We start from the raw sequence: 26,057 nt of genomic DNA, 5'->3' as shown, positions 1-26,057 counted from the left end.
GTCAGACTTAGCAAATCCCAGATTTAGGAATAAATTTCTCAAAATTCCCTGACCCAAATTGGAGAGGCTAGGTCTCAGCCTCCAGAGGTCTACAGCCCTCACGGCCCAAGGCCACCCCTCAGCGGACAGGACAGGACGCGGGTCTCGGGCCTGGGGCTCTGAAAGAAGCCAGCAGGGAAACCCAGTCGGGTAGGGTCCATCCGGGAGAAGCCCCCGCGTTCCCCGCGGAGCCCAGCCCACGGCCCCGCCCCCGCACCGCCGGCCCCGCCCCGTCACAAGGCCCCGCTGCGTCTCCCGAGCCGCAGGCGCAAGCCCAGCCCAGCCGGCCGCGGAGCGGGTGCGGGTGCGGGCGCGGGCACAGCGGCCGTCGACTGCGCGGCCGCGCAGCGGACACCGGGCGCACAGGCCTGAGGCGACTCGCGCGACTGGTGAGTCCCCGGCCCTAGCCCAGCAGCGCGTCTACTCGCTCAGCCGGCCGGCCACTGCCGCCCCCGCGCGGGCCCTGCGCAGCAGACAGGCGTTGCGGTGGGTCGGTAGGTCCCGCCGGGCGCGCGGCCCGCGGGGGCCGGGGGGCGGTGGCGGCGGGGCCGGGAAGCCGGAGGGCCCAGGGCGAGCGGGGGCGGCGCACTGCGGCGACAGCCGGACGGGCGGTCCGAGCGCCCCCCGAACGGGCAGGAGGGCCCACCCCGCCCTCGGTGCGGGTTCCGTGGCCGCCGCCACCACCCGCCTCGTCCCCACGTCCGCTTTGTTCCCCCGCACGCCCTCTGGTCGCTTCCATCCCCCACCCCCCCATCCCCCCGCAACCCGCTGTTCCTGGCGTACCCCGCTGGCAGGCACCCCGGCAGCCGGCAGCCGATCCAGGCCTGCTGCCCCCACCCCGGGAGCGAGGGACGCTAGGGCCCTGCTCTTGGGGGGGGGGGGGCGGTCAGGGTTCTGGCTGGTCACAGATGGCGTGGGGATTTCCTGGGATAGAAATAGCCGCCGGATCTGGCCCCTTAAAGCTGCTTAAGGGGCGGGATGTGAAGGGGAGGGTCCGGGCACACCCCCGCACCTCCCCGACCGCGCCCCCAGCCCCGACCCGCGCTGAGCTCTGACCCGGAGAGGCCAGCAGCGGTGAGACGGCCCCTCCAGTTGCTTGCAAGAAACGGCAGAAGCCCAAAATCCTGAGGCTGCCAAAGTCATCCCCTCGTCCATCCCCTCCTCCATCTTTGGGGTCGGCCTGTAGGGGCCCCTCCTGAAGCCACACGGCCAGCCACCCGATACCCACCCGCCTCTCCTGGCCCCCCAGCTCGGGCTCCGGACAGCCCTGGGGCAAAGGTCACGAAACCCCCTCCTTCCGTCCCGTTTCCCGGTAGCAGGTGGAGAGGCCCCGGCTGGTTCCTGTCACCTCAGGGCTAACCGTTCTCTCTCTGTCCTCTAGGGGGAGACCACAGAACCTGAGGCCATGTCCCATGAAAAGAGTTTCTTGGTGTCCGCGGACAGCTATCCTCCCCCCAACCCTGGATATCCTGGGGGGCCCCAGCCCTCCTTGCCTCCCTACCCAGGGGCCCCTTACCCACAGCCCCCGTTCCAGCCTTCCCCCTATGGCCAGCCAGGGTATCCCCAGGGCCCCAGCCCCTACCCCCAGGGGGGCTACCCTCAGGGTCCCTACCCGCCAGGAGGCTACCCCCAGGGCCCCTACCCCCCAGGAGGCTACCCTCAGGGCCCCTACCCACAAGGGGGCTACCCTCAGGGGCCGTATCCACAGAGCCCCTTTCCCCCCAACCCCTATGGACAACCACAGGCCTTCCCGGCACAGGATTCTGGCAGTGAGTAGTGGGGCAGGGGCAGGGGAGGGCAGGGGCTCCTGGCACCAGTGAGGGGTGCTGACCCAGCCCACCGTGCTCCTCAGCACCTCAGCATGGGAACTATCACGAGGAGGGTCCCCCATCTTACTACGACAACCAGGACTTCCCTGCCACCAACTGGGATGACAAGAGCATCCGACAGGCCTTCATCCGGAAGGTGGGCCACGGGGGCTGCGGAGGGCGTGGGCAGCTGTGCTGGCCGGAGCTCTGAGCCGCCTCCCTCCCCAGGTGTTCCTGGTGCTGACCCTGCAGCTGTCCGTGACTCTGTCCACCGTGGCCGTGTTCACATTCGTCGGGGAGGTGAAGGGCTTTGTCCGGGAGAACGTCTGGACCTACTACGTCTCCTACGCCGTCTTCTTCATCTCCCTCATTGTGCTCAGCTGCTGTGGGGACTTCCGGCGAAAGCACCCCTGGAACCTCGTTGCCCTGGTAACCCCCAGACCCTAAGGCCTTCACACCCCGTGACTCACGCTTTGGAGCGACAGAGGGGGACGGGAGTGGGGCAGCGGCTCCACATGCTCAAGTCTCCGTCTCCCCTCAGTCGGTCCTGACCGTCAGCCTGTCCTACATGGTGGGCATGATCGCCAGCTTCTACAATACTGAGGCGGTCATCATGGCCGTAGGCATCACCACGACCGTCTGCTTCACGGTGGTCATCTTCTCCATGCAGGTAAGGGGCCCCCGAGGCAGGGCTGCCGGTCCCGAGGGCCCAGGGGCCTTCCGGGGCTGCGGTACCCAGGCCCCGCGTGCCCCTGTGCCCTCAGACGCGCTACGACTTCACGTCGTGCGTGGGCGTGCTGCTGGTGAGCATGGCGGTGCTCCTCGTCTTCGCCATCCTCTGCATCTTTGTCCGCAACCGCATCCTGGAGATCGTGTACGCCTCACTCGGCGCTCTGCTCTTCACCTGCGTGAGTGATGGGGGTGGGCGGTGTGGGCGGATGCTGGGCGGGGTGGGATGTCTTTCAACATGACCGTCCTGCCACCCCCAGTTCCTGGCAGTGGACACCCAGCTGCTGCTGGGGAACAAGCAGCTGTCCCTGAGCCCGGAAGAGTACGTGTTTGCGGCGCTGAACCTGTACACGGACATCATCAACATCTTCCTGTACATCCTTACCATCATTGGCCGTGCCAAGGAGTAGCCCGAGCCCCTGGCACATGCGGGGCCCCACTCAGGTGGCATGGCTGACCTGGACCCTGCCCCCAGCGTGGCAGTTCCTCTGTACCTCCCCTCTCTCATCCCTGCGCGCAGCCTGGGACAGAGGGAGCCCCTCCCCAACCCTCCTGTGTGTACACTGCAGACACTTCTGTTCGGACCCGCTGTGGCCAGCATGGCCCCTTGTAGCCCTCCCGCCCTGCCAGAGGGCAGTGGGGCCAGGTTTCTGTGCCACCTCCTGCCCACTCAGTGTTGCATGAGCCCTGTCTGCCAGCCCACCCCAGGTCTGGGGGCAACACCAGGTCCCAGGGGAGAGGGATGGAGCCAAGAGGTGAGGGTGCGCGTCCCCCCTCCTGTCCCAGCTCCCCCGCCTGCCATAAAGTGTCCCTTTCCCCTCCCCAGCCCCATACTAGCGTGCTGCCCTCTGGGGGACCTGCGGGGTGTGAGGGTCTCGTCCCTGTGCTGAGCCCTGAGGGCAGAGAGGACGGGTATGTTTCAGGGGAGGAGGACGCCTTCCTCTCATTCTGCTGTCTTTAAACAATAAATGGGACCTTCCGCGCTCTCTGTTCCCTTCATCACTGTCGTCACTGCCACTTCCTCCACAAGGTGGGGAGGGGTCTAGGCACTGCCAGTGTGAGGCAGCGAGCAGGACAGGCGTGGACGGCGGGGCTCGGCTCGGGGTGGAGGTCGTGGAGGTTAACGACAGCAGCTAATCTTTCTCTCTCGGTGCTTCCACCTCCGTTTTTGCAATCTTCCCAGCCACGTCATGAGCTGTGTGCCGGGATTCCCAGCTGATGGACGGGGACCCCAAGGCTCCCGGTGGTTACGCGTGGTGCCTGGGTCACACGGTGTCTGCCACTCGTGCCTGGGAACTGCACGGCATGATAGGGGGGCGGGGGCTGCGACACCCTCATCATCTCGCCTCGGGCCTGATGGGCAGCGGCATAGGTCACTGACCGCCCCCAGGCAGGCCTGTCCTGCTCCTCTGGCTCTGAAGGGCCCCCAGGGAGCCCATCAGCGGGCACCTGACACGTGGCCCAGGCCTGGCTCAGACGAAGGCCCTCCGCACCCCTCCCCCATGCCCCCCGAGAAACCTGCACACCGGAGCCCCCAGGGGAGAGCTGGCCGGAGGCTCTGAGGGCCCCTGGCCTGCCTCTGGCACCTTCCGCAGCTCTCCAGGCCCCACCCTGCCGTGGCCCTCAGCCTCAGCTGGTGCTGCGCGGCCTCCCTCGTGGCTCGTGCTGTCTCAGCTCCAGAGCCGTGCGCACCTACCCCTGGCCCTGGGATGTGCGCTCAGAGGTCAGCCAGCTGTCCTTATCCTCAGCCTCCCACAGAGGGGTCCCTCCGCTGCCCGGGGCTCGGTCGCTTTGAGCGCCTCCCTGCACTGAGCTCTCCTGAGCTCCTAGCCCCAGGGGACACTCCTGACCGTGGCCTTCCCCCACAGGGCCCGCTATCCAGCCCTCTCTCACCTCCTCCCCGCGAGCCCATCAACCCACTCCTTTAACTGGCGCCAGCACCCCAGCATCTCTGAAGGGCCAGCACCCCCGTGCCCGCGGGCGCCTCGGCTGTGGCCTGCCCCCTACCTGCTGCTCCTGCGTGAGCTCTGTCGGCGTCCACCCGACCCCCAGGCCGGAAACGGGTCTGTCCTCTCTGCCCTCGCCCATCCTGCCCCACCCCCTCTCCCTGCCCGCCCTCCTCGTGCTCATCTGTCAGCTCACCTCCACCAAGCCTCTGCCCAGCTGCCAGGTGTGCTTCCGACACACTGATCACACCACCCGCCTGATGGTCGCCAGCGGGATGCAGTCCCCCTTCCCCGATGGCTGCCTGCGTTGGCCTTCCGCTGTCCCCGAGCTCCTCGGCCTGAGCCACAGGCGGGCCGCACTTCCCCAGGCCCGACGCACACCGCCGTCCTCACCACCGGGGCCCTTCCTGGAGACCACCTCGCGCCTCACGGCTACCCTCGGTCCCTCTGCTTTGCTCACCTGCCAAGCGCGGGCAGGCGACGCGGCTCCCCTTCCCCACCTCTCCTCGAGCAGGCGCGGCTCCTCATCCAAGGGAACCCGCCTGCAGGCGCTCCAAGCGCACGGGAACCTGCTCCGCGGTAGCCCACAGGCCCGTGAGGATTCCACGCAGGGGAGAAAACACGGAGCATCCGGGTGGTTGAAGAGAACGCCAGCAGAGGCAAGAGGAGCGGCTCAGGAATAAATGCTGAGCGAGATGTGCAGGGACGGTGTTTTCTCAGGGAGTTCAAGGAGGACAAACTCTTGGCTGAGCTAGTCCCTGGGAGAGGCTCCCTGGGGACGACCAGGGGCTGCAGGTGTGGGCCAGGGCGGGGCCACCGCGGGAGGGAAGGCCAGGGCTGCACGTGGGTGAGGGCTCGGACCTGTCCTGCCGGTGAAGGGGCCTCTGGCAGGAGCCACAGCTGGCTGTGGGTTCAGGAAGGTGCGTCCGGCAAGAGAATGTCCAGGAGAAGGGGTGGGTGCCAACAGGTGAAGAAAGCAGGGAGGAAGCAGATGAGATGTGCAGAGAGGAGATCAGGTGGGGCTCGGGGCTGGGGCAGCTGGCAGTGCCACAAAGGGCTCAGGATGGGCCTGGCCGAGGCGGGCAGGGCATCTCTGCCGATGGAGTTTGGCCTGCTGTCTGCTGAGTCCCCCTGGAGAGGAGAAAAGGGCAGCTTGTGATCTGACCGGGTGGATGAGTGCAGAGGCAGCCACAGCAGTGGGGACGTCAGCAGGGGAGATGGTTCAGGTGAGGAGAGAAGCAGCCCCCAACATCCAGGGGCTGGCCTGGTCCTATCAGCGAGGCCCTAGCGTTGTAGGGGCCAGCCTGGCACACTCAGATACAGGCCCTGGTGGGCTGCTGTTCAGAATATGCAGTTTCACATGCAGAACTGCATCAGACAAGGCCCCTCTGTGCCGGATTGGGTCAAGAGGAGAGGACTCTTCTGTAATCATGTCTGAACACAGACCAGAGGCAGGCATTGTCCAAGCCATAAAGAAGACCTACTGCGTGCATCCTGTCCTGCCTCATCTGAGCAGCTGCTGGCTCTTCAGAATGGACAGCTTGAGCCGGCCCCTAGTCCGTCCCCCTTCCAAAGAAGAGGTGTTGAGATACCCAGTCACGGATGACTCCCCTAGTCCGTCCCCCTTCCAAAGAAGAGGTGTTGAGATACCCAGTATGGAATCCCAAGCAAAGCACTGCTTCTTTAAGCCCACCCCAGTTCACCCAAACAAGCCAAGTCCCACAGGAAATCCTTCCAGGCCCCCTTCCTGTGGTCCCCCCCCGCGTGCCGCAGTGAGCAGTAAGCCTGACCTGTTCAGCCACAGGGTGTCCTGTGGGCTTCCTCTGGAGCTTGGACACAGCTCGCTATACTAAGGCCACTATGTGAGGAGGACTAATTTATTCTCCAATCAAAAGTGTGTATTTACATGAGTAATCATTAAGTCCATTCTTGTTTTCAAGATTAAACGACACAGGACTTCCCTGGTGGCTCAGTGGTTAAGAATCCACCTGCCAATGCAGGGGACACGGGTTCGAGCCCTGGGCCAGGAAGATCCCACATGCCGTGAAGCAACTAAGCCCATGCGCCACCGCTTCTAAGCCTGCGCTCTGGAGCCTGTGAGCCACAACTGCTGAGCCCACGTGCTGCAAGTACTGAAGCCCACGTGCCTAGAGCCCGTGCTCCACAAAAAAGGAAAGCCACCGCAGTGAGAAGCCCGCGCACCACAACAAAGAGTAGCCCCCACTCCCCGCAACGAGGGAAAGGCCGCGCGCAGCAACAAAGACCCAATGCAGCCTAAAATAAATAAATTTATAAAGGAAAAAAAAGATTAAACGACACAAAGTCTCCGTCACATTCCCTGCCCTGCAAAAAAAGCAACACCATCGCTGGTGCCTGCTGAAAACCACGGTGAGAGGCCAGCCCAGGACCCCAGCTCACTCAGCATGCCCACAGATGCCTTGTGCCACCTGCCCTGCTAACCAGGGCTACCGTCAGCATCTCAGAGCTGGTAGTGCCTTCAGGACAGGGACTGTGACCTGTGCATTTAACACCCAGGCCAGCGTCTAGTCCAGCGTGGGCGTGCCATTGGTGTCGACCGTGCGACGAGCGGAGGAACTCTACGTGGCACGAGCCGCACAGGCACCAACTGCCCCAAGAGCGGGGCAGAGAACGCTGCAGACTTCTGGACTCTGGCTCAGCATCGGCATCAGGAGGGGGCATTTCAGGAGTGCAGGCAGCAAGACTGAAAGCCCAGGAAATGCATGGAGGCCCACTTGGGGGAGCCAGGTGGAAGAAAGTGGATGTGGGAGAGTTGAGGGGTCGAGGTTGGGTGTGACAGCTGTGGATGTAAAGCTCGAGTCTGAACTCTATTTCTCAGGCAGTGACGAGCCACTGGGGTTTTCCAGGGAAGAGCCCAGAAGTGGTTTGAATAAAGGCAGGAAAATCGGCGAGGACCACAGTGACGGGGCGGCAGGGAGGGCCGGGCCTGGGGAGCAGAGGGCGCTTGGGAGGGGAGGCATGGGTGCAGGCCTGGTCCCGGGGCTGTAGCTCCCAAGGCAGCCCTTCTCCATCGGGGCCCAGACGCTGCACCCCGGCCAGCAGCATGGCTTGGCCCGTCTGCTGCCAAACGTTCTGTGTTCCTGAGTGTCTCCTTCATCTCAGGCTTGTCAGGCACTGGAGACCTTTCAGAACGCCCCAGATGCAAACCACCCACCACAAACACACACACACATGCACACCCACAACCTCTCAACTCCCACCTTCACTGCTAAAGAAGGCCTCTTCTCCCCGTGGGCCCTCATCCCCCGGGACCCAGTTCACAAGGTCACCCACATGTCCACCCCCGCAAACCTTCGGGCTCTTGTGCAGCAACTTCCTCCTTTGAAACCTGTGCCCTCTCCTCTCCTTCATCCAACTCTGGTCTGCTTTTCGCTGGTATCCAGCAGCTTCCCGGATGTGGGAGGGCTCTAGCACCAGGTTCAGAATCCTCCTCTCCACCGCAACTGCTATGACGACCCTGGGGCATTTTGGGTGGTATCTTCCAAGTGCCTCTCTCACCTATGCCCTTCTCTCGAGTCAAGGCCATGACCACCTCTGAGCAGACCCAAACCATCCTCGGCACCACAGACAAAGAGATGATGGCATGTCCCTGCTTAAATGCCTTCAGAGGACTTCCTGTCAGGATGGCGGACTGACTGACCCGAGATCCTGACTCCTACTCTTAACACATAAAACTGCCAGATAAAATACTTCTAAACTTTTAAACAAATGAGCCGGAATGCAAAAATAAATGTGAAGGGAGACCCTGCGGCTGTGAGGGAAGACTTACAGCTATGGGATTTAGAGAGGTTGTGCTGAGGAAACAAGAATTAGCATTTAGGACCTACCAGGGGAAGGAGCCCTGGCGAAACCGCAGGCTCTCAACTATCAGGGAGCCTTAAGAACAGAGCCTTACCAAAGCCACAATCCCGACTTGCCTCATCTCTGCCCCAAGGGTTGAATGTAATTGGCCCCACTTTATCTGCGGACTCTATCTTCCTGTAAGAAGATAACATCACCCGGAACCTCTACGGTCTTTCAATACACAAGCTGTCAGTTAGAAATTGCTAGGCATTTCAAAAGACAGAACTATATGACTGAAAACCAAGAGGAAAAATGAGATGACAGAAACAGACCTAAAAGTGACTCAAAGATGGGAGATAGCAAAAAAGGACTTTAAAATAAATATGATTGATATGTTAAGCAAAATGCAGGGGGAAATGGAGATACATGGAAGATAATATGGGGATTTCCCAGAGAATTGAATTCTATAAAAAGAATCAAACTGAGCATCTTGAATGGAAAAATACAATTAACTGAAACTAAAAATTCAATAGATGGGTTTAAGGGTCAATTAGACAAGTCAGAAGAAAGGATTAGTGAACTGAAAGGTCAATAGAAAATATCCAAACTTACAAAGGGAAAAAAAGAATGGATAGAGGAAATAGTATAACAGGTGGGGAAAGAGTAAAAAATACACATATGTAGAGTCCCAGAGGAGAAGAGAGAAAGAATGGAGAAGTAATGTCTGAAGAGATAACACCTGAAAATTTCCCCAAACAATAGGACATCAACCCACAATCTACCAAAACTGACACAAAAAGAAGGTTATGCTTACCTCTAAAATTTTCCAATTTTTTTAAGAGTCCACTGTCATGAATTGAATTGTGTCCCCTCAAAATTCAAATGTTGAAGTCCCAATCTCCAGTACCTCATTATGTGACCTTACTTGGAAATGAGGTCATTGCAGATATAATTAATTAAGATATGGTCATACTTCCTCATACTAGGACACAAAGCAAGCCTTAACAAATTTAAGAGGATAGAAATTATTTCAAGCATCTTTTCTGACCACAACAGCATGAAACTAGAAATCAACCATAGAAAGAGAAATAAGAAATAAACGATTACATGGAGACTAAACAACATGCTACTAAAAAACCAATGGGTCAATGATGAAATCAAAGAAGAAATTTAAAAATACCTTGAGACAAATGACAATGAAAATACAACCATACAAAATCTATGGGATGCAGCAAAAGCAGTCCTTAGAGGGAAGTTCATTGCGATATAGGCCTTCCTCAAAAAACAGGAAAAATCTCAAATAAACAACCTAACCTACCACCTAAAAGAATTAGAAAAACAAAAACAAATAAAACCTAAAGTCAGCAGAAGGAAGGAAATAATAACGATCAGAGAGGAAACAAATAAAATAGAGATTTGAGAAACAATAGAAAAAGATCAATAAAATCAAGAACTGGTTCTTTGAAAGGGTAAACAAAATTTACAAACCTCTGGCCAGGCTCACCAAGAAGAAAAGAGAGAGGACCCAAACAAACACAATAAGAAATGAAGGAGGAGAAATAACAAGCAATACTGCAGAAATACAAAAAACCATAAGAGAATACTATGAACAATTATATGCCAACAAATGGGACAAACTAGAAGAAATGAACAAGTTTCTAGAAGGATACATCCCATGAAAACTGAATCAAGAAGAAATAGATCATTTGAACAGACCAATCACTAGAAGTGAAATAGAAGCTGTAATTTAAAAAAAACAAAAAACAAAAAAACTCCCTAAGATTGAAGAGGAAGGAACATTCCCAAAGTCATTCTATGAAGCCACCATCACTCTGATACTAAAACCAAAGACATTACCAAAGGAGAAAATTATAGGCCAATATCTTTGATGAATATAGATGCAAAAATTCTCAACAAAATATTAGCAAACCGAATCCAACAACACATAAAGAGGATCATACACCACGATCAAGATAGATTCATCCCAGGGTCACAAGGACGGTTCAACATACGCAAATCAGTCAATGTGATACACCACATCAACAAAAGAAAAGACAAAAACCACATGATCTTCCCAATAGATGCAGAAAAAGCTTCTGATAAAATTCAACATCGATTAATGATAGAAACTCTTACCAAAGTGGGTATACAGTAAGTCCCCTACATACGAACGAGTTCCATTCCGAGAGCACCTTCTTAAATCCAATTTGTTTGTAAGTCCAACAAAGTTAGCCTAGGTACCCAACTAACACAATCAGCTATATAGTACTGTACTGTAATAGGTTTATAATACTTTTCACACAAATAATACATAAAAAAACAAACAAAAATGGGCTTCCCTGGTGGCACAGTGGTTGAGAGTCCGCCTGCCGATGCAGGGGATGTGGGTTCGTGCCCCGTTCCAGGAAGATCCCACATGCCGCAGAGTGGCTGGGTCCATGAGCCATGGCCGCTGAGCCTGCGCGTCTGGAGCCTGTGCTCCGCAACGGGAGAGGCCACAACAGTGAGAGGCCCACGTACCGCAAAATAATAATAATAATAAAGAAAGGAGAAAGAAAGAAAACATTTTAAATCTTACAGTACAGTACCTTGAAAAGTACAGTAGTACAGTACAACAGCTGGCATACAGGGGCTGGCATCAAGTGAACAGGCAAGAAGAGTTACTGACTGGAGGAGGGAGAGGAGGTGGGAGATGGTAGAGCCGAAGGATCGTCAGCAACAGGAAATGGAAGGCAAGCTGCAATCTCACTCACACCTGACGTTGATGGCACAGGCTCTGGTTCCTTGCTGGATTCAATTCTATCTACCCTCTTGAAAAAACGATCCAGTGATTTCTGGGTAGTAGCTCTTTTTTTCTCATCGTAGATGACACGGTAGCACTGGATTGCATTCTGAACGGCTGCTACAACCTTTGTGTACCATTCTACATTCGGGTCCTGTGCCTCAAAAACTAACAGTGTCTCCTCAAATAAAGAAAATGCCCTTGCCATTTCCTGCATCGTGAATCTCTTCGGTTCTTCAGTTACTTCTTCTTCCTCTTGTCACTCCACCCTCTCAATTATTTTCACTTTTGTTTCCATCGTTATCGCTTGGCGCTTCTTAGCAGTACCAGCTACACACCGCTGTTTTTACGGTTGCTTCCAGACAGCCTGGGCTTGAAATAAAGCTACTGTACTACTATACTCTATACAGTCCTGTACAATAAAGTGCACAAAAGCACAACCATTTGTAGAGGATGCATACGCGTGACAAAATATGCCAAACGTGTGAACTAACTTACGTGATTGGACATGTGAATGCACGTTTGCATCTTTGAAAGTTCACAACTTGAAGGTTTGTATGTAGGGGACTTACTGTACAGGGAACATATCTCAACATAATAAAAGCTATTTATGACAAACCCATAGCCAACATAATACTCAATGGTGAAAAGCTGAAAGCCTCCCTGCAAAAATCTGGAACAAGACAAGGATGCCCACTCTCACCACTTCTATTCAACGTAGTATTAGAAGTCCTAGCAACAGCAATCAGACAAGAAAAAGAAATAAAACGTATCCAAATTGGAAGGGAAGAGGAAAAATTGTCATTATATGCAGATGACATGACACTATATATAGAAAACCCTAAAGACTCCACGCGAAAACTACTAGAACTGATAAACAAATTCAGCAAGGTAGCAGGATACAAGATTAACATACAGAAATCTATTGTATTCCTTATACTAACAATGAAATATCAGAAAGAGAAAGTAAAAAAGCAATCCCTTTAAAAACCCCATTAAAAAAAAAACTTAGGAATAAACCTGACCAAGGAGGTGACAGACTTATATGCTGAGAACTATAAATCACTGATAAAGGAAACTGAAGATGATTCAAAGAAATGGGAAGATATCCCATGTTCTTGGACTGGAAGAATTAATATTGTTAAAATGGCCATACTACTCAAGGCAATCGACAGATTTAATGTGATCCCTATCAAATTACCCATGACGTTTTTCACAGAACTAGAAAAAACAATCCTAAAATTTATATGGAATCATAAAAGACCCAGAATTGCCAAAGCAATCCTGAAGAAAAAGAACAAAGCAGGAGGCATAAGCCTCCCAGACTTCAGACCATACTACAAAGCAACAGTGATCAAAACAGAGTGGTACTGGGACAAAAACAGATGTATGGATCAATGGAACAGAATAGATAGCCCAGAAAGAAACACACACACCTACAGTCAATTAATCTTAGAGAAAGGAGGCAAGAATATACAATGGGAAAAAGACAGTCTCTTCAGCAAGTGGTGCTTGGAATGCTGGACAGCTGTATATAAATCAATGAAGTTAGAACAGTCCCTCACACCATACACAAAAATAAACTCAAAATGGCTTAAAGACTTAAATATAAGACATGACGCCATAAAACTCCTAGAAGAGAACATAGGCAAAACGTTCTCTGACATAACTCATAGTAATGTTTTCTTAGGTCTCCCAAGGCCAAATAAATAAAAGCAAAAATAAACAAATGGGACCTAGTCAAACTTATAAGCTTCTGCACAGCATAGGAAACCATAAACAAAACAAAAAGACAACCTACGGCATGGGAGAAAACATTTGCAAATGATGCGACCGACAAGGGCTTTACTTCCAAAATATAGAAACAACTCATACAACTCAAACAATCCAGTCAAAAAATGGGCAGAAGATATAAATAGACATTTATCCAAAGAGAACATATAGGGGACTTCCCTGGTGATGCAGTGATTAAGAATCCACCTGCCAGTGCAGGGGACACGGGTTTGAGACCTGGTCCGGGAAGATCCCACATGCCGAGGAGCAGCTAAGCCTGTGCACCGCAACTACTAAGCCTGTGCTCTAGAGCCCTTGAGCCACAACTACTGAGCTGGCGTGCCACAACTACTGAAGCCCGTGCGCCTAAAGCCCATGCTCCGCAACAAGAGAAGCCACCACAGTGAGAAGCCCGCACACCCCAGAGAAGAGTAGCTCCTGCTGGCCGCAACTAGAGACAGCCTATGCACAGCAACGAAGACCCAACGCAGCCAAAAATAAATAAATAAATAAAAAATAAATTTCTAAAAAAAAGAGAGAGAAGGGCTTCCCTGGTGGCGCAGTGGTTGAGGGTCCGCCTGCCGATGCAGGGGACACGGGTTCGTGCCCCGGTCCGGGATGATCCCACATGCCGCGGAGTGGCTGGGCCCGTGAGCCATGGCTGCTGAGCCTGCACGTCCGGAGCCTGTGCTACGCAAAGGGAGAGGCCACAACAGTGAGAGGCCTGCGTACCGCAAAAAAAAAAAAAGAAGACATATAGATGGCCAGCAGGCACAGGAAAAGATGCTCAACATTGCTAATATTAGAGAAATGCAAATCAAAACTACAGTGAGGTATCATCTCACACCAGTCAGAATGGGCATCATTAAAAAGTCTACAAATAATAAATGCTGGAAATGGTGTGGAGAATAGGGAACCTTCCTACACTGTTGATGGGACTGTAAATTGGTGCAGTGACTATAGAAAACAGTACAGAAGTTCCTTAAAAAACTAAAAACAGAGTTATCATACGATCCTGCAATCCCACTCTTGGGCATATATCCAGAGAAAACTCTAATTCGAAAAGATAGGGGCTTCCCTGGTGGCACAGTGGTTGAGAGTCCGCCTGCCGATGCAGGGGATGCAGGTTCGTGCCCCGGTCCGGGAAGATCCCACATGCCGCAGAGCAGCTAGGCCCGTGAGCCATGGCCGCTGAGCCTGTGCGTCCGGAGCCTGTGCTCCGCAACGGGAGAGGCCACAACAGTGAGAGGCCCGCATACTGCAAAAAAAAAAAAAAGAAAAGAAAAGATACATGCACCCCAACATTCATAGCAGCACTATTCACAATAGCCAAGACATGGAAGCAACCTGTGTCCACTGACAGATGAATGGATAAAGAAGATGTGATACACTTATACAGTGGAATATCACTCAGCCATAAAAAAGAATGCAATAATGTCATTTGTAGCAACATCGGTGGACCTAGAGATTATAATTCTAAGTGAAGTCAGACAGAGAACAACAAATACCATATGATATCACTTATATGAGGAATCTAAAATATGACACAAATGAACTTATCTACAAAACAGAAACAGACTCACAGACATAGAGAATAGACTTGTGGTTGCCAAGTGGGGGTGGGGGAGAGGGATAGACTGGGAGTTTGGGGTTGGTAGATGCAAACTATTACATTTATAATGGATAAATAGGTCTTCCCTGGTGGCGCAGTGGTTAAGAATCCGCCCGCCAATGCAGGGCACACGGGTTCGAGCCCTGGCCCAGGAAGATCCCACATGCTACGGAGCAGCTAAGCCTGTGCGCCACAACTACTGAGCCTGTGCTCTAAAGGCCGCAAGTCACAACTACTACTCAGCTCATGTGCCACAACTACTGAAGTCTGCGCGCCTAGAAGCCAAAACAAGAGAAGCCATCACAATGAGAAGCCTGCGCACTGCAATGAAGAGTAGCCCCCGCTCGCCGCAACTAGAGAAAGCCCGTGTGCAGCAATGAAGACCCAACACAGCCCAAAATTAAAATTAATTAATCAATTATTTTTTAAAAACGCTTAGGGATTATGGCAGAGGCTCCCTAAGACCACTCCCAGGTTTGACAATTCAGGGGATTCAGCATATACTCTTGCTTACAGCTACGATTTATACAGAGAAAGGATATAAAGCAAAATCAGCACAGAAAATAGACTCAGGGGGCCAAATGTGAAGGAAACCCGGCACAAGCTTTCAACAGTCTTCTCCCTGTGGAGTCACACAGGACGAAATTAATTCCTTGAGCAATGAGTTGGGACCACACACGTGCAATGCTGTCTGTCAAGGAAGATTATTAGAGACTCAGCACCCAAGGTTCTCATAGGGGGCTGATCATACAGGCACCCTCTGCCTAGCAGGTACCAAAATTCCAGACTCCCAGAAGGAACTCAGAAGCTGAGCATGAGCCATGTTGTCTGAACCAACAGCTTAGGCACAGTGAGCCATTCTTAGCAGTTTATCAGTTCTGAGGATTATGGGAACTCTCCCGAAATCAAATTTCCAGATGACAACCAAGGCCAAGCAGACTTTTCTTTTTTCTTTTTTTTTTTTTGAAGAAATATGGACTTTAATGAAGATTCTTTCCCTTTGGTATAAGTGAGACCTGTGAAAACATCCAAACAAAAAGAAAAGAAAAAAAGGGAGGTGAGGATTTCGATAGTCCACGCTCCCTTATCCATAAGGCCTAAGGACAGAGCAGGGCTTGCACCCCTGTAGCTGCGGCTGGACCCGCCTGGGGAAGGGATTCAGTAACTGCAGGTTTTAAGTGTCCCGCCCGCCCACCCGCCCCGTGTGGAACTAACACTCATTCAGCCAAACTTCTGCCTCCCAGCCTTGCGTGGGAGGTCCAAGTTTCTCTAGTCCTAGCTCACACTCGAACTCTCTCAACCTCTGGTCCCTCAGAAAAGATAACGCTACTGGCAAAGGCCGGGGTGAGGAAAATGCCGATAGTTGTAAAAGGGCTTTGAAAAGTCAAAAAGGTGATGTATAAATCGATTATTATCATTGTGTGCTCAGGAATAAGCGATGGAAAACAAATTAGGAAAGTAAATCTACAGCCCTAAAATACATGCATATAAAATAAAACATAAATGCAGTTCCAAATCTACTGATGGTATCTGAGGATTGACTATTGCTTTAGAGTCTCAATGCCCCGCTTCCCACCTCCACAAAATCCACCTAGGATGACACTTCAGTCACCGCCCCAACCCCAGCAGGAGGAGGCAGGGCAGAGGCTACAGGGCGAAGGCTATACTTTGGCTCTAGAGTATAGCACGCATGCAGCACGGGAAGGGTGGGCTTACAAAATGTATATTAGACCCCCTGGGGTGAGGGGCCCCGCCCAGGAGGCACTGAGCAAGGGAGGGGTCCATCTCCCCGCTGGCTGGGAGGGGGCTCTGAGGCAATCTCTAAGGGTTGCATACCCCGGGGAGAGGGGGCAGCTGCCACTCCTGCCTGTGTTCCAAGCAGACCTTTCTAAGGACAGCAGTCTCAGGCCTGCTGCGTTAACTCTTTTCTTCACAGTGATAAACTAAACAAATATGTGCAATGCCTGTCTACTGAAAACTACAAAACACTTCTGAGAGAAATTTTAGAAGACCTAAATAAATAGAGGAATGTACCAAATTCGCACCTCAGACTCAATACTGATGGCAGGTCTTCACAAATTGATCTAGAAGTTCAACACAATCCCAGTCAAAATCCTAGCAGGTGGGCTTCCCTGGTGGCGCGGTGGCAGAGAGTCCGCCTGCCGATGCAGAGGACACGGGTTCATGCCCCGGTCTGGGAAGATCCCACATGCCGCGGAGCGGCTGGGCCTGTGAGCCATGGCCGCTGAGCCTGCGCGTCTGGAGCCTGTGCTCCGCAACAGGAGAGGCCACAGCAGTGAGAGGCCCGCGTACCGCAAAAAAAAAAAAAAAAATCCTAGCAGGCTTTATCGTAGACATTGACAAACACCTTAAATTTATATGGAGAGAAGCCGGTTGGAGCCTGCGGTGTCGTGCAGGTGTCTATTCTTCAATCACTATGTCAAGTGACACAGATGTTTCTCTTTCTTCATATGATGAAGATCAGGGATTTAAACTCATCCGAAAAGCTAGAGAGGCACCATTTGTCCCCATTGCAATGGCAGGTTTTGCAGCAATCGCTGCATATGGATTATATAAATTGAAGAGCAGGGGCAATACTAAAATGTCTGTTCACCTGATCCACATGCGTGTGGCAGCCCAAGGCTTTGTTGTGGGAGCAGTGGCTCTTGGTATGGGCTATTCCATGTATTGAGAATTCTGGGCAAAACCTAAACCTTGGAAGAGGAGATGCTGTCTTGGTCTCGGTGGCGCTTGCTTTAGTTAGACATCTCATATTGAGGTTATATGTTTATGTTGAAAATAAATTCTGCAGGTCAGACAATAACATGGTAATTTGAATACTGGCTTCCTTTCTTGCAGGCTTGATTTGCCTAGTGACTAGTTCACTAGCTATAGGTCATTCAGGGGAGTCAGATTAGCACAAAAACATGTCACTTTTAAATGCACTTGATAGTGGTACAATGTCCACCTTCTTAAACTCTTCTGATAAAATTAGTTGTAAAGAGGACAACATGCTCCCAGTCGCTGCAGAATGTCATATGCTTTTGATGTAATGGAGGAGTCCTATCTACCCCATTTAATTTAACTCTTTCTGACTGCCTTGTGGACTGAGTACTGTTTTTAAGGTCTGGCTGGCTCTTGAAGAACCCTTTCAGAACAGTGCACGGAATACAACATTATAAACCTCCCAGCAACTATGTGTGTGTTTTTAAACCAAACCTAAAGAGCTGGTAACAGCTGCTTTGAAGTAGTATCTGTTTCAGAATCATAGTTGTAAACATGAGAATAACTTAACTATAGATCCCCGTTTAGCTCTTTTGTAATTGCAGAATTATAGTTTGCTGCTGTTATATTAGAATAATTTTTAAATGGCATTTTGAAATAGAAGTGTGTATTTTAAGTGCTAATGCAAAGGTAAATGAAAAATACTTTAAAAAATTTATATGGAAATGCAAAAGAATTAGAAAAGCCAAAAGAATTTTGAAAAAGAAGAAAAAAGTTGGAAGACCTGATTTCAAAATTCACTCTAAGGCTATAATAATCAAGACAGTGTGATACTGTCCTAAGGAGGGACATATAGATCAGTGGAACAGAATAGAGAATAGAGACCTACAGACCTAGAGACCTACAGACCTAGAGAATAGAGAAATAGACCTACACATATTTCTTTTAAAAATGATAATGGAAAAATTAGATATCAATATTAAAGAAGAACAACCTCAACCCTTACCTCACGTCATACACAAAAATTAACTTAAAATGGATCATAGACCTAAATGTAAAAACTAAAATTACAAAAACTTCGACATGAAAATGTAGGTGAATATCTTCATGGCCCTCGAGTAGGCAGATTTCTTAGATAGGACACAAAAAGCACAGACCATTTAACACATTTTTTTGGATAAACTTAAAACCTTTTGCTCTTCAAAAGGAAATGCCCTGGTGGCGCAGTGGTTAAGACCCCACACTCCCAATGCAGGGGGCCCAGGTTCGATCGCTGGTCCGGGAACTAGATCCCACATGCATGCTGCAACTAAGGAGTCCGTCTGCCACAACTAAGGAGCCCTCGAACCCCAGATAAGGAGCCTGCTTGCTGCAACTAAGACCCAATGCAACCAAATAAATAAGTAAATAAATAAATAAAAAGGAAATGAAAAGACAAGGCACAACTTGGAGAAAATATTTTCAATACATATATTTGGCAAAGAATTTGTATCCAGACATACAAGTGCTTTTACAACTTCATAATTAGAAGACAGGCAACCTAATTTTTTTAAATGGGCAAAAGATTTCAGGAACCTCATAAAAGAAGATATAGAAATGGCCAGTAAGCACATGAATTATTTCCAAAATCATTAGCCATCAAGGACATGCAAATTAAAACCACAATGAGATACCACTCTACATTCACTAGAATAGCTGAAATTTAAAGATATACACTAACATACTGGCAAGGATGTAGAGCAACTGGAACTCTCATTTACTGCTGGTGGAAAAGTAAAACGGTATAACCACTTTGGAAAACAATTTGGTAGTTTATAATACATATTTACCATATGATCTAGCAGCTCTACTCCTAGATTTTTAACCAAGATTTATACACGTGTTCATAGCAGCTTTATTCATAATTACCAAAAATAGGAATGACTGAAATGCCCATCGACGGGTGAAGGAATAAACTAATCGTGATAGTCACGTAACAGAATACTACTTAGCCATAAAAAAGGAACAAACTAGTAACACACACAACCACAAGGGCGGATCTCAAAAACACCATGCAAACACAAAAGAACATATACTGTATGATTACTACTCCAGAGAAGACTAATCTATTAGGACCAGGGATGGGAGGTGAGAATTGCTAGGAAAAGGCACGGGGAAACTTTGGGGTAATAGAAAAATTCTATACCCTGTTGCAGTGGTGCTCACATGGTATACAGGTTTGTCAAAACTCATCAGATTGTATGCTTAAAATGGGTACATTTTATTGCACGAGAATTACACCTTGATAGAGTTGATTTTTTTAAATGAATGTAGGCAAAAGTATAACAAAACCGCTTCCTCTTCTGCTTGAGAATTTGCCCTTTGGTTAATTGTCTAGCTATGTTCCCCTGGTAACCAGATAAAGGTAGAATGTCAACAATTTAACTAGGCAACACTGCTTACGGTAACAATCGCCCCTATTAGAAGATGCACGATGTGGACAGGCAGGAACTAGAAATGAACTATGAACGCCTGAGAGAAGCCATAACTCTGGCTTCCTGGAGGACAGTGACTCTTGAAGCAGAGCACGTCCCTTGTGGAGACGCTGGAAGCTACACCTATGCAACTGTCGCAAGATATATGGCTCCTGTGAGGCGTAAGGTTTGGAAGCCCTGCCCAGCATGAATCTCATCCCCTTGCGTGTGAGCTGTCACCTGTGGGTCCAAAGATGTAGCCTTGATGGCTGTATAAATCGCTCCATGATTCCTTCAGAAAAAGAAGATGTAGCTCCCCTGCTGGCCAACTGTATTTCCTGCACATCTGAGCAGATGGTTGCCAAGGGTAGCCCTTGGTCATCTTACAGATGGGGCTGGGGATTTAGTGGACTAAGAAGATCCCCCGATGGACACTGCAGTGTGTATCTCACAGAAGAGTAAGAGAAATGGCCATGAAACATATGACGGATGACCTGTTAACCTCAGAAATTATCAAGGGGGGATTCCCCAGTGGTGCAGTGGTTGGGAGTCCACCTGCCAATGCAGGGGACACGGATTCGAGCCCTGGTCTGGGAAGATCCCACATGCCGCGGAACAACTGGGCCTGTGCGCCACAACTACTGAGCCTGCGCTCTAGAACCCGCGAGCCACAACTACTGAAGCCCGCGTGCCTAGAAGCCGTGCTCCGCAACAAGAGAAGCCACCGTGATGAGAAGCCGGCGCACCGCAACGAAGAGTAGCCCCCGCTCGCTGCAACTAGAGAAAGCCCACGCACAGCGACGAAGACCCAACGCAGCCAAAAATAAAATAAATAAATTTATAAATTATCAAGAGGATGCAAGTCTAGTCGTAAAGCAGTGGCTGGCACTGGCTGAATGAAACCAAGACTACAATGAGATACCAGTACCATCCATCCAATGGGAAAAAAAAATCAAGAATTCTGACAATACCAAGCGTTGGAGAAGATACACAGCAACAGGATCACTTGAGCTTTGCTGGTGAGCAAGCCAATTAGCAAATCAATTTGACATTATCTTGTGAAGTTGGAAACTTACATTTCTACAACCCAGAATTCTACTCCTAGGTACGCCCAACATAAATTTTTGCACTTGTATGCCTGGGGACACGTAGAAGAATGTTCACAGTGTCTTTGTTCGTATTAGCGAAAACCTGTAAGCAACTCAGACGTCCACAGACAAGATTATGGATGTATAAACTGTGGTACATGCACAGAAGGGCAGAGTGTCCAACAGTCGAAATGAAAGAAATGGCAGCTACATGGAACAATATTGTAACAATTTTGCTCTCTGACCACAAGGTAACAAAATTTTAAATTAACAACAAGATTAAAAACGAACGTTTGGAAACTAAAATACTCTTTGTTGGCTGCCCATTGAAGACGCAGTGTTTCTAACAGAGACACTCCTGCGTTTGGGCAGAAAAAATGTGGTGCTGGACCGCCCAGCACAGCGCAGGAGGGCTTAGCATTTTTGGTACTGACACCCCACCGTCCGTGTGACACGAGAAAGCCCACACGCACTTGCAAATGGACAGCCCCCTTGGGTGACAAGCACTGCCCGCCCCTCCACCCTGCACCCAGCACCCAGGATAAAGTCCAGGCTGTCTGACGGGGCCTCAGGGCCTTGACGATTGCCCGGCCTCCCCGTCTCTTGTCCCTGCTCTGTACACTTCAGCTGCCCCAAACTCCCTTGACTCTGGGTCTTTGTACCTTCCCCTCCCTTTCCCCACCCGATATTCCTCTAACCTGGCTGGCTCCTTCCAGGGTTTAGATCTTCAGAAGTCATTCCCCTGGGGCGCACCCCTGACCCCCAGCCAGGGCTAGATGCCCTTTGCCTCGGCTTCCCCAGCAAAGCCCTCGCCCACTGTGTGGTTGCTGTCTGTCGATCTGTGTGCTCCACTTACTGTAATTCTCTGTAATGCTTGTGATGCCACCATGGCCACCTGGATACCCAGCACGGTGTATGGCACACAACTGCTGCTCCGTAAATCTAGTCCCTGTTGAATTGCCTTGTGTGTCAAAGAGCACACAGCACTGCCCAAGTCCAGAGTGGAGGTAGTGTGGGAATGGGACGGCTCCCTCAAGGCACAGGTGACACACGAAGGAAAAGGATTAGCCTCCCGTGGGTGATTCCCTCAAGGGGCCTCAGGGAGCGTCCAGGCCACCCAGAAGTGCACTCCATCCCCCGCACTGTGTCGGTGGGCGAGACACTTCCCCGCTGACTGTGCCCTGCTCTCACTTCCCTCTGAATTTGCCATTTCTAACATCGTCTCCAAGTGTCTGTCCGTCATCTGTTGCCACTTCTGCTGGCGCAGGCCCTTCCACGTGCTTCTTGGAAGGTCCCACTCACTGAGTCTCTGCTGGCCTTCTTTTCCTTCATTCTCCCCACTTCCGTGCTGCCCTCAGCAGTCACCCAGCCCTCCCCAGCCCTCCCCTGATTCTCAGCCGCTGAGTGCCGCAGGCTCCGGCTCCGGCTCTGCATGCTCACTTCCCCGCAGGATTTCACCCTCCTTCCCCCACAGCGAGCTCACCTCCTGACCTGCAGGCTCCCAAACCAAGGCCCACTGAGGCTCCCCGCAGCCCAGGTGCTCTGGGAATGGACCAGACCAGCCTCCCACTTAGGGACCTCACCGTTTGGGGCACTGCCCATCCCACCACTGCATCCCGGCCACACACCTCTCACCCTGCTCCTCCTGTCCGGCCAGGTGCAAACCGGCAAGCCCTCAAGCCTTCTCCCCTCCCAGCCCACCCTGTTTCCCTCCCGCGCCCATCTGCCCTCCCTCCCCCAGGTGCACAGGGCCTGCTCCATGCCCCTTGTCCCACCACTTCGCGCCCTGGCTCAGCCCCCTCTGACAGGCCTTTCCCAGCCCATCCTGAGGCAGTCCGAGGCTGGGAGGGCACTCACAGGGCAAGGTGGCCTGGTGTCCTCCCAGGGACATTTCATGGACCTCGGCATGACCAAGCAGCCCTGCTACCAGCCTGCACACTCAGCACCCTGCTCCACTCTCCCCAGTCCTGGCTCTCCGCCTCACCCTGCTCTCAGCACAGGGTCAAACGGCGGCTGACGCCTAGAGAGCACTGGGTATGAGCTTACACACCCCCTGTCACATGGCTCCCCAACCACCTGCTCTGCCTACATCCCATGTACAGGCCCCACGCGTGCCACCAGCCCCTCCCCTGGTTCATGCTGTCCTGCCCCAACCTGCTCTGCCTACATCCCGTGGACAGGCCCCAGCCATGCCACCGGCGCCTCCCCTGGTTCACGCTGTCCTGCCCCACAGCCTTCTGGCTCTGCTTCTACGTGGCCTGCCGGTTCCTGCCTCAGGACCTTTGCTCCGCCCCTCATCCCAGCTCTCAGACACGATGTCCCCTCAGAGGCCCTGTAGTCCACCCTGCCCGCCATCCCCCATCCCACCACCTGCTCTGATGCCTTTGTGGCCCTCGTTCCATGCGTCTCTGCTGGAGCAGTGGTCTCGTCCACACCGTGTGCCCAGAGCTTGGCATGCATCTGCACACAGACAGACGTGCCCGAGTCCTCGGGTGCCGAATGGACAAATGAACATTCGGGAGGCTTCACAGATGAGGAGCCTGTGGCTCTCGGAGGTTCAGTAACTACCAGAGTCCAGCGGCAGCTCAGGTGTGTCCAACCAGCACAAGAAAAGCCACAAGACTTTTGAGGAAAATGAGGCTACAGGCACAGTACTCAAAACGTCATCAATGAGATATTTAAGAAGTCTCAACAACCTAATAAAAACGATAGCACAGTTTTACATATGTTACATGGTTAAGAAATACCAAAAATACTACAATAAATATGGCATTTGCCTTGAAGAAGACCTGAAGCCAGTTTATAGAAGTGGGTGGGGGCAGGGTCGTGGCTTGTGGGTTACTATGAAGTGAGTTGTCTGAAATCGGATGGGAAGTTGTGACCCGGATGTGGCGAGGTGTGGCTCAGCACAGAGAGGAGGCAGTGAACTGAGGCACTGGCAGATGTCTGAGGTGTGTGTGTTTTGCACGTTCCTATGTTGCTGTGGTCCATTCATCTGGGTGCAGTTTTTGCTTTCTGTTTTCACCCATTTCTCATAAACAAAATTGCACGTAAACAAACGGAATTTGCCTTATGTTCAAATTGCTCCTAAATATATCAACCATGTTGAAACAAATTCACATTTTCAAAACAAGCATTTTAGCAAACCGTATTTTTTTAGGATTCCCTCCTATAACCAGATTTTTCAGTAACACGACAAATTGAGAGTGCACCAGAGAAGGTACTCATCTACATCATAAACTGTAGCATGAAATTCCTCAAGCTGGGGCTCAAGGACCCAGACTGGCCAAAGAGGGGTTCTGGGGTCAGAGTATCCCAGCTGCGGGACATCAGCCTAAACACTGTGGTGCAAGAAGCTAGGAGGAGAGGACTGTCACGGGGAGTCTAAGCGTTGGTCAGCCCAAGCAGGTGTCCGTCATCACCACCAAGCAAATGAGCTTAGCTCTAGCGAGTCCTCGGGTCACAAACCCAGGGCACAAACAGCAGATTCTAAGGACACTGGGTTTGGGAAAGTCTTTATTTCTGACCTGCTGAAGAAGGGAGGAGAGAAGAGACACTTTCCTAGGACCAGGCAGAAACGGCTGGCCAAATACGTCACAGGGGGGCTTCCCTGGTGGCGCAGTGGTTGAGAGTCCGCCTGTCGATGCAGGGGACGTGGGTTCGTGCCCTGGTCCGGAAAGATCCCACATGCCACGGAGCAGCTGGGCCCGTGAGCCACGGTCGCTGAGCCTGCGCATCCGGAGCCTGTGCTCTGCAACGGGAGAGGCCACAGCAGTGAGACGCCCGCGTACCGCAAAAAAAAAAAAAAGTCACAGGAAGAAGTGCGGGTAACTCTGCCCCCCTGATCCAACCGGAGCCCCGCCCAGGGCTCACTTGCAGGCATGGGGACCGGGGCAGCCTCAGGGCCAAGGGCAGGAAGGTCTGAGTGGCTGCTGATGGGGGTGGCCAATGCCCTGTGCCAATCCCAATATCTGACATGCAGCTTGGTGACCTTATCAGGCCAACCCAGCATGTGCATGTTGGCCTTGAGCTGCTCCCCTTCTAGCAGCTCTCCCTCTGCCAGCCCTGAGCGTGGGCAGATGGGACCCCAAGTGTCAGAAGTCTGTCACCACAACCAGGTGTTGAGCACCACGTGCAGGCCCCTACCTGACCTCAGCTCTCAGCCTCAGGGTCATCTGACCTTCAAGACAAACTCACTCCCCAGATGAGACAGTCCAGCCTGCCGTGACCTCACAGCCCCTCTCCCACCGCTCTCCAGATTCAGGCCTAAAACCAGGCCCCTCTGTCCCCGGCTGCTTCCCTCTGTGTTCACAGAGATTCCTAATGAAAATCCCTCGTGAAGGTTCTGTTCGATAGGGCTGAGCTGAGAGCTAGGAAGGCAGGTCTGCCCTCAGCCGCAGGGCCGGCAAGGGTCTGACACAGAGGCACCTGGAGCTGGAGCCAGGGGCGGGCATGGGCTGGGGGCGTGCAGGCTGGTGTGGAGGCAGGGTGGCAGAGTGCCTGGCTCACGGGAGATGTGAGGACCAGGGAAGCGTGCAGTGGAGGGGCGGGCATCGTCAGGCATGAAGCTGGCGTGCGCTTTGAGGAGCTGCAGGTGCAGAGGGGAGGGGGCAGGCAGGGACGTCTGGACTCTACCTGGAGCCGAGGGGCAAGGGCAGTGGCAGGGCCAGGCAGGGCCCATGCACTTGCCCTGCAGGGTTCACCCAGAGCCCGTGGAGCACTGGGAGTGGACTCGAGGACCCAACAGAGACGAGTGTCCTGCAGCCCTGGGGTCACAGGTCATGCAATCACGTGAACTGGTGGTTAAAGCTCCTCCCTTCACTCCAAAGCCTCCGAGCCTTAACGTCCCACCGGGTGTAAAATCCAAACCCCTGTGTGAGCCCCACACGCCGCCCTCTGCCTCTCTGACTCGGTTGCCACCTCTCTCTCTGTGGCTCATTCCCCTCCATCTCACAGGCCTCCTGGATGGTCTTCAAAAGTGCGGCAGGCCTGCTCGTGTGCCCAGGGCCTTTGCACTGGCTGGCCCTCTATCTAGAAGGCCTGCCCCTCAACATCCTAATTTCTTGTCCTGCCCCCACCTCGAGTCCCCTCCCAAGTGTCACCTTGTTGGGGAGGCCCTCCGACCAGTCTGTACTGAAGGCCATGGCCTCCGCTTGCTCACCCTTTCCCCGCATTACGCCTCCCCACGGCCTGCATCACCACCACCCTCATCATCCTTCTCTCTGGCGACTGCCCATGGTCCCGCCGGGCATCAGCTCTGAGGCAGCAGGCCTTTGCTGTG

At 52.2% G+C, this 26,057-nt stretch overlaps 2 protein-coding genes across 3 annotated transcripts; both read left to right on the top strand.

Annotated features, from left to right (window-relative positions):
• Window positions 1-289: 289 nt before the first annotated feature.
• On the top strand, window positions 290-3,565 carry GRINA (glutamate ionotropic receptor NMDA type subunit associated protein 1). Of its 2 annotated transcripts, none has more exons than XM_079902045.1 (7): window positions 290-428; window positions 1,421-1,808; window positions 1,892-2,004; window positions 2,076-2,276; window positions 2,389-2,517; window positions 2,612-2,755; window positions 2,837-3,565. In XM_079902045.1, the coding sequence occupies exons 2-7, from the start codon at window positions 1,445-1,447 to the stop codon at window positions 2,984-2,986; spliced, it is 1,101 nt and encodes a 366-aa protein (XP_079758171.1). In that variant the 5' UTR covers window positions 290-428; window positions 1,421-1,444; the 3' UTR covers window positions 2,987-3,565. The 2 variants fall into 2 exon arrangements, with proteins under 2 accessions (XP_079758171.1, XP_079758172.1); XM_079902046.1 differs by having other exon boundaries at window positions 290-533.
• Window positions 3,566-16,787: 13,222 nt separating this feature from the next.
• On the top strand, window positions 16,788-17,203 carry LOC307176241 (HIG1 domain family member 1A, mitochondrial-like; the record flags this gene model as incomplete). The annotated part of the gene is made up of 1 exon (XM_079902172.1): window positions 16,788-17,203. The coding sequence occupies exon 1, from the start codon at window positions 16,949-16,951 to the stop codon at window positions 17,201-17,203; it is 255 nt and encodes an 84-aa protein (XP_079758298.1). The 5' UTR covers window positions 16,788-16,948.
• Window positions 17,204-26,057: the final 8,854 nt, after the last annotated feature.

Source organism: Stenella coeruleoalba (assembly GCF_951394435.1).
Source record: "Stenella coeruleoalba genome assembly, chromosome: 17".
Classification (NCBI taxonomy): Eukaryota; Metazoa; Chordata; class Mammalia; order Artiodactyla; family Delphinidae; genus Stenella; species Stenella coeruleoalba.
Note: the sequence above shows the minus strand (reverse complement) of the source record. Positions and strands in the feature narration are given on the sequence as shown.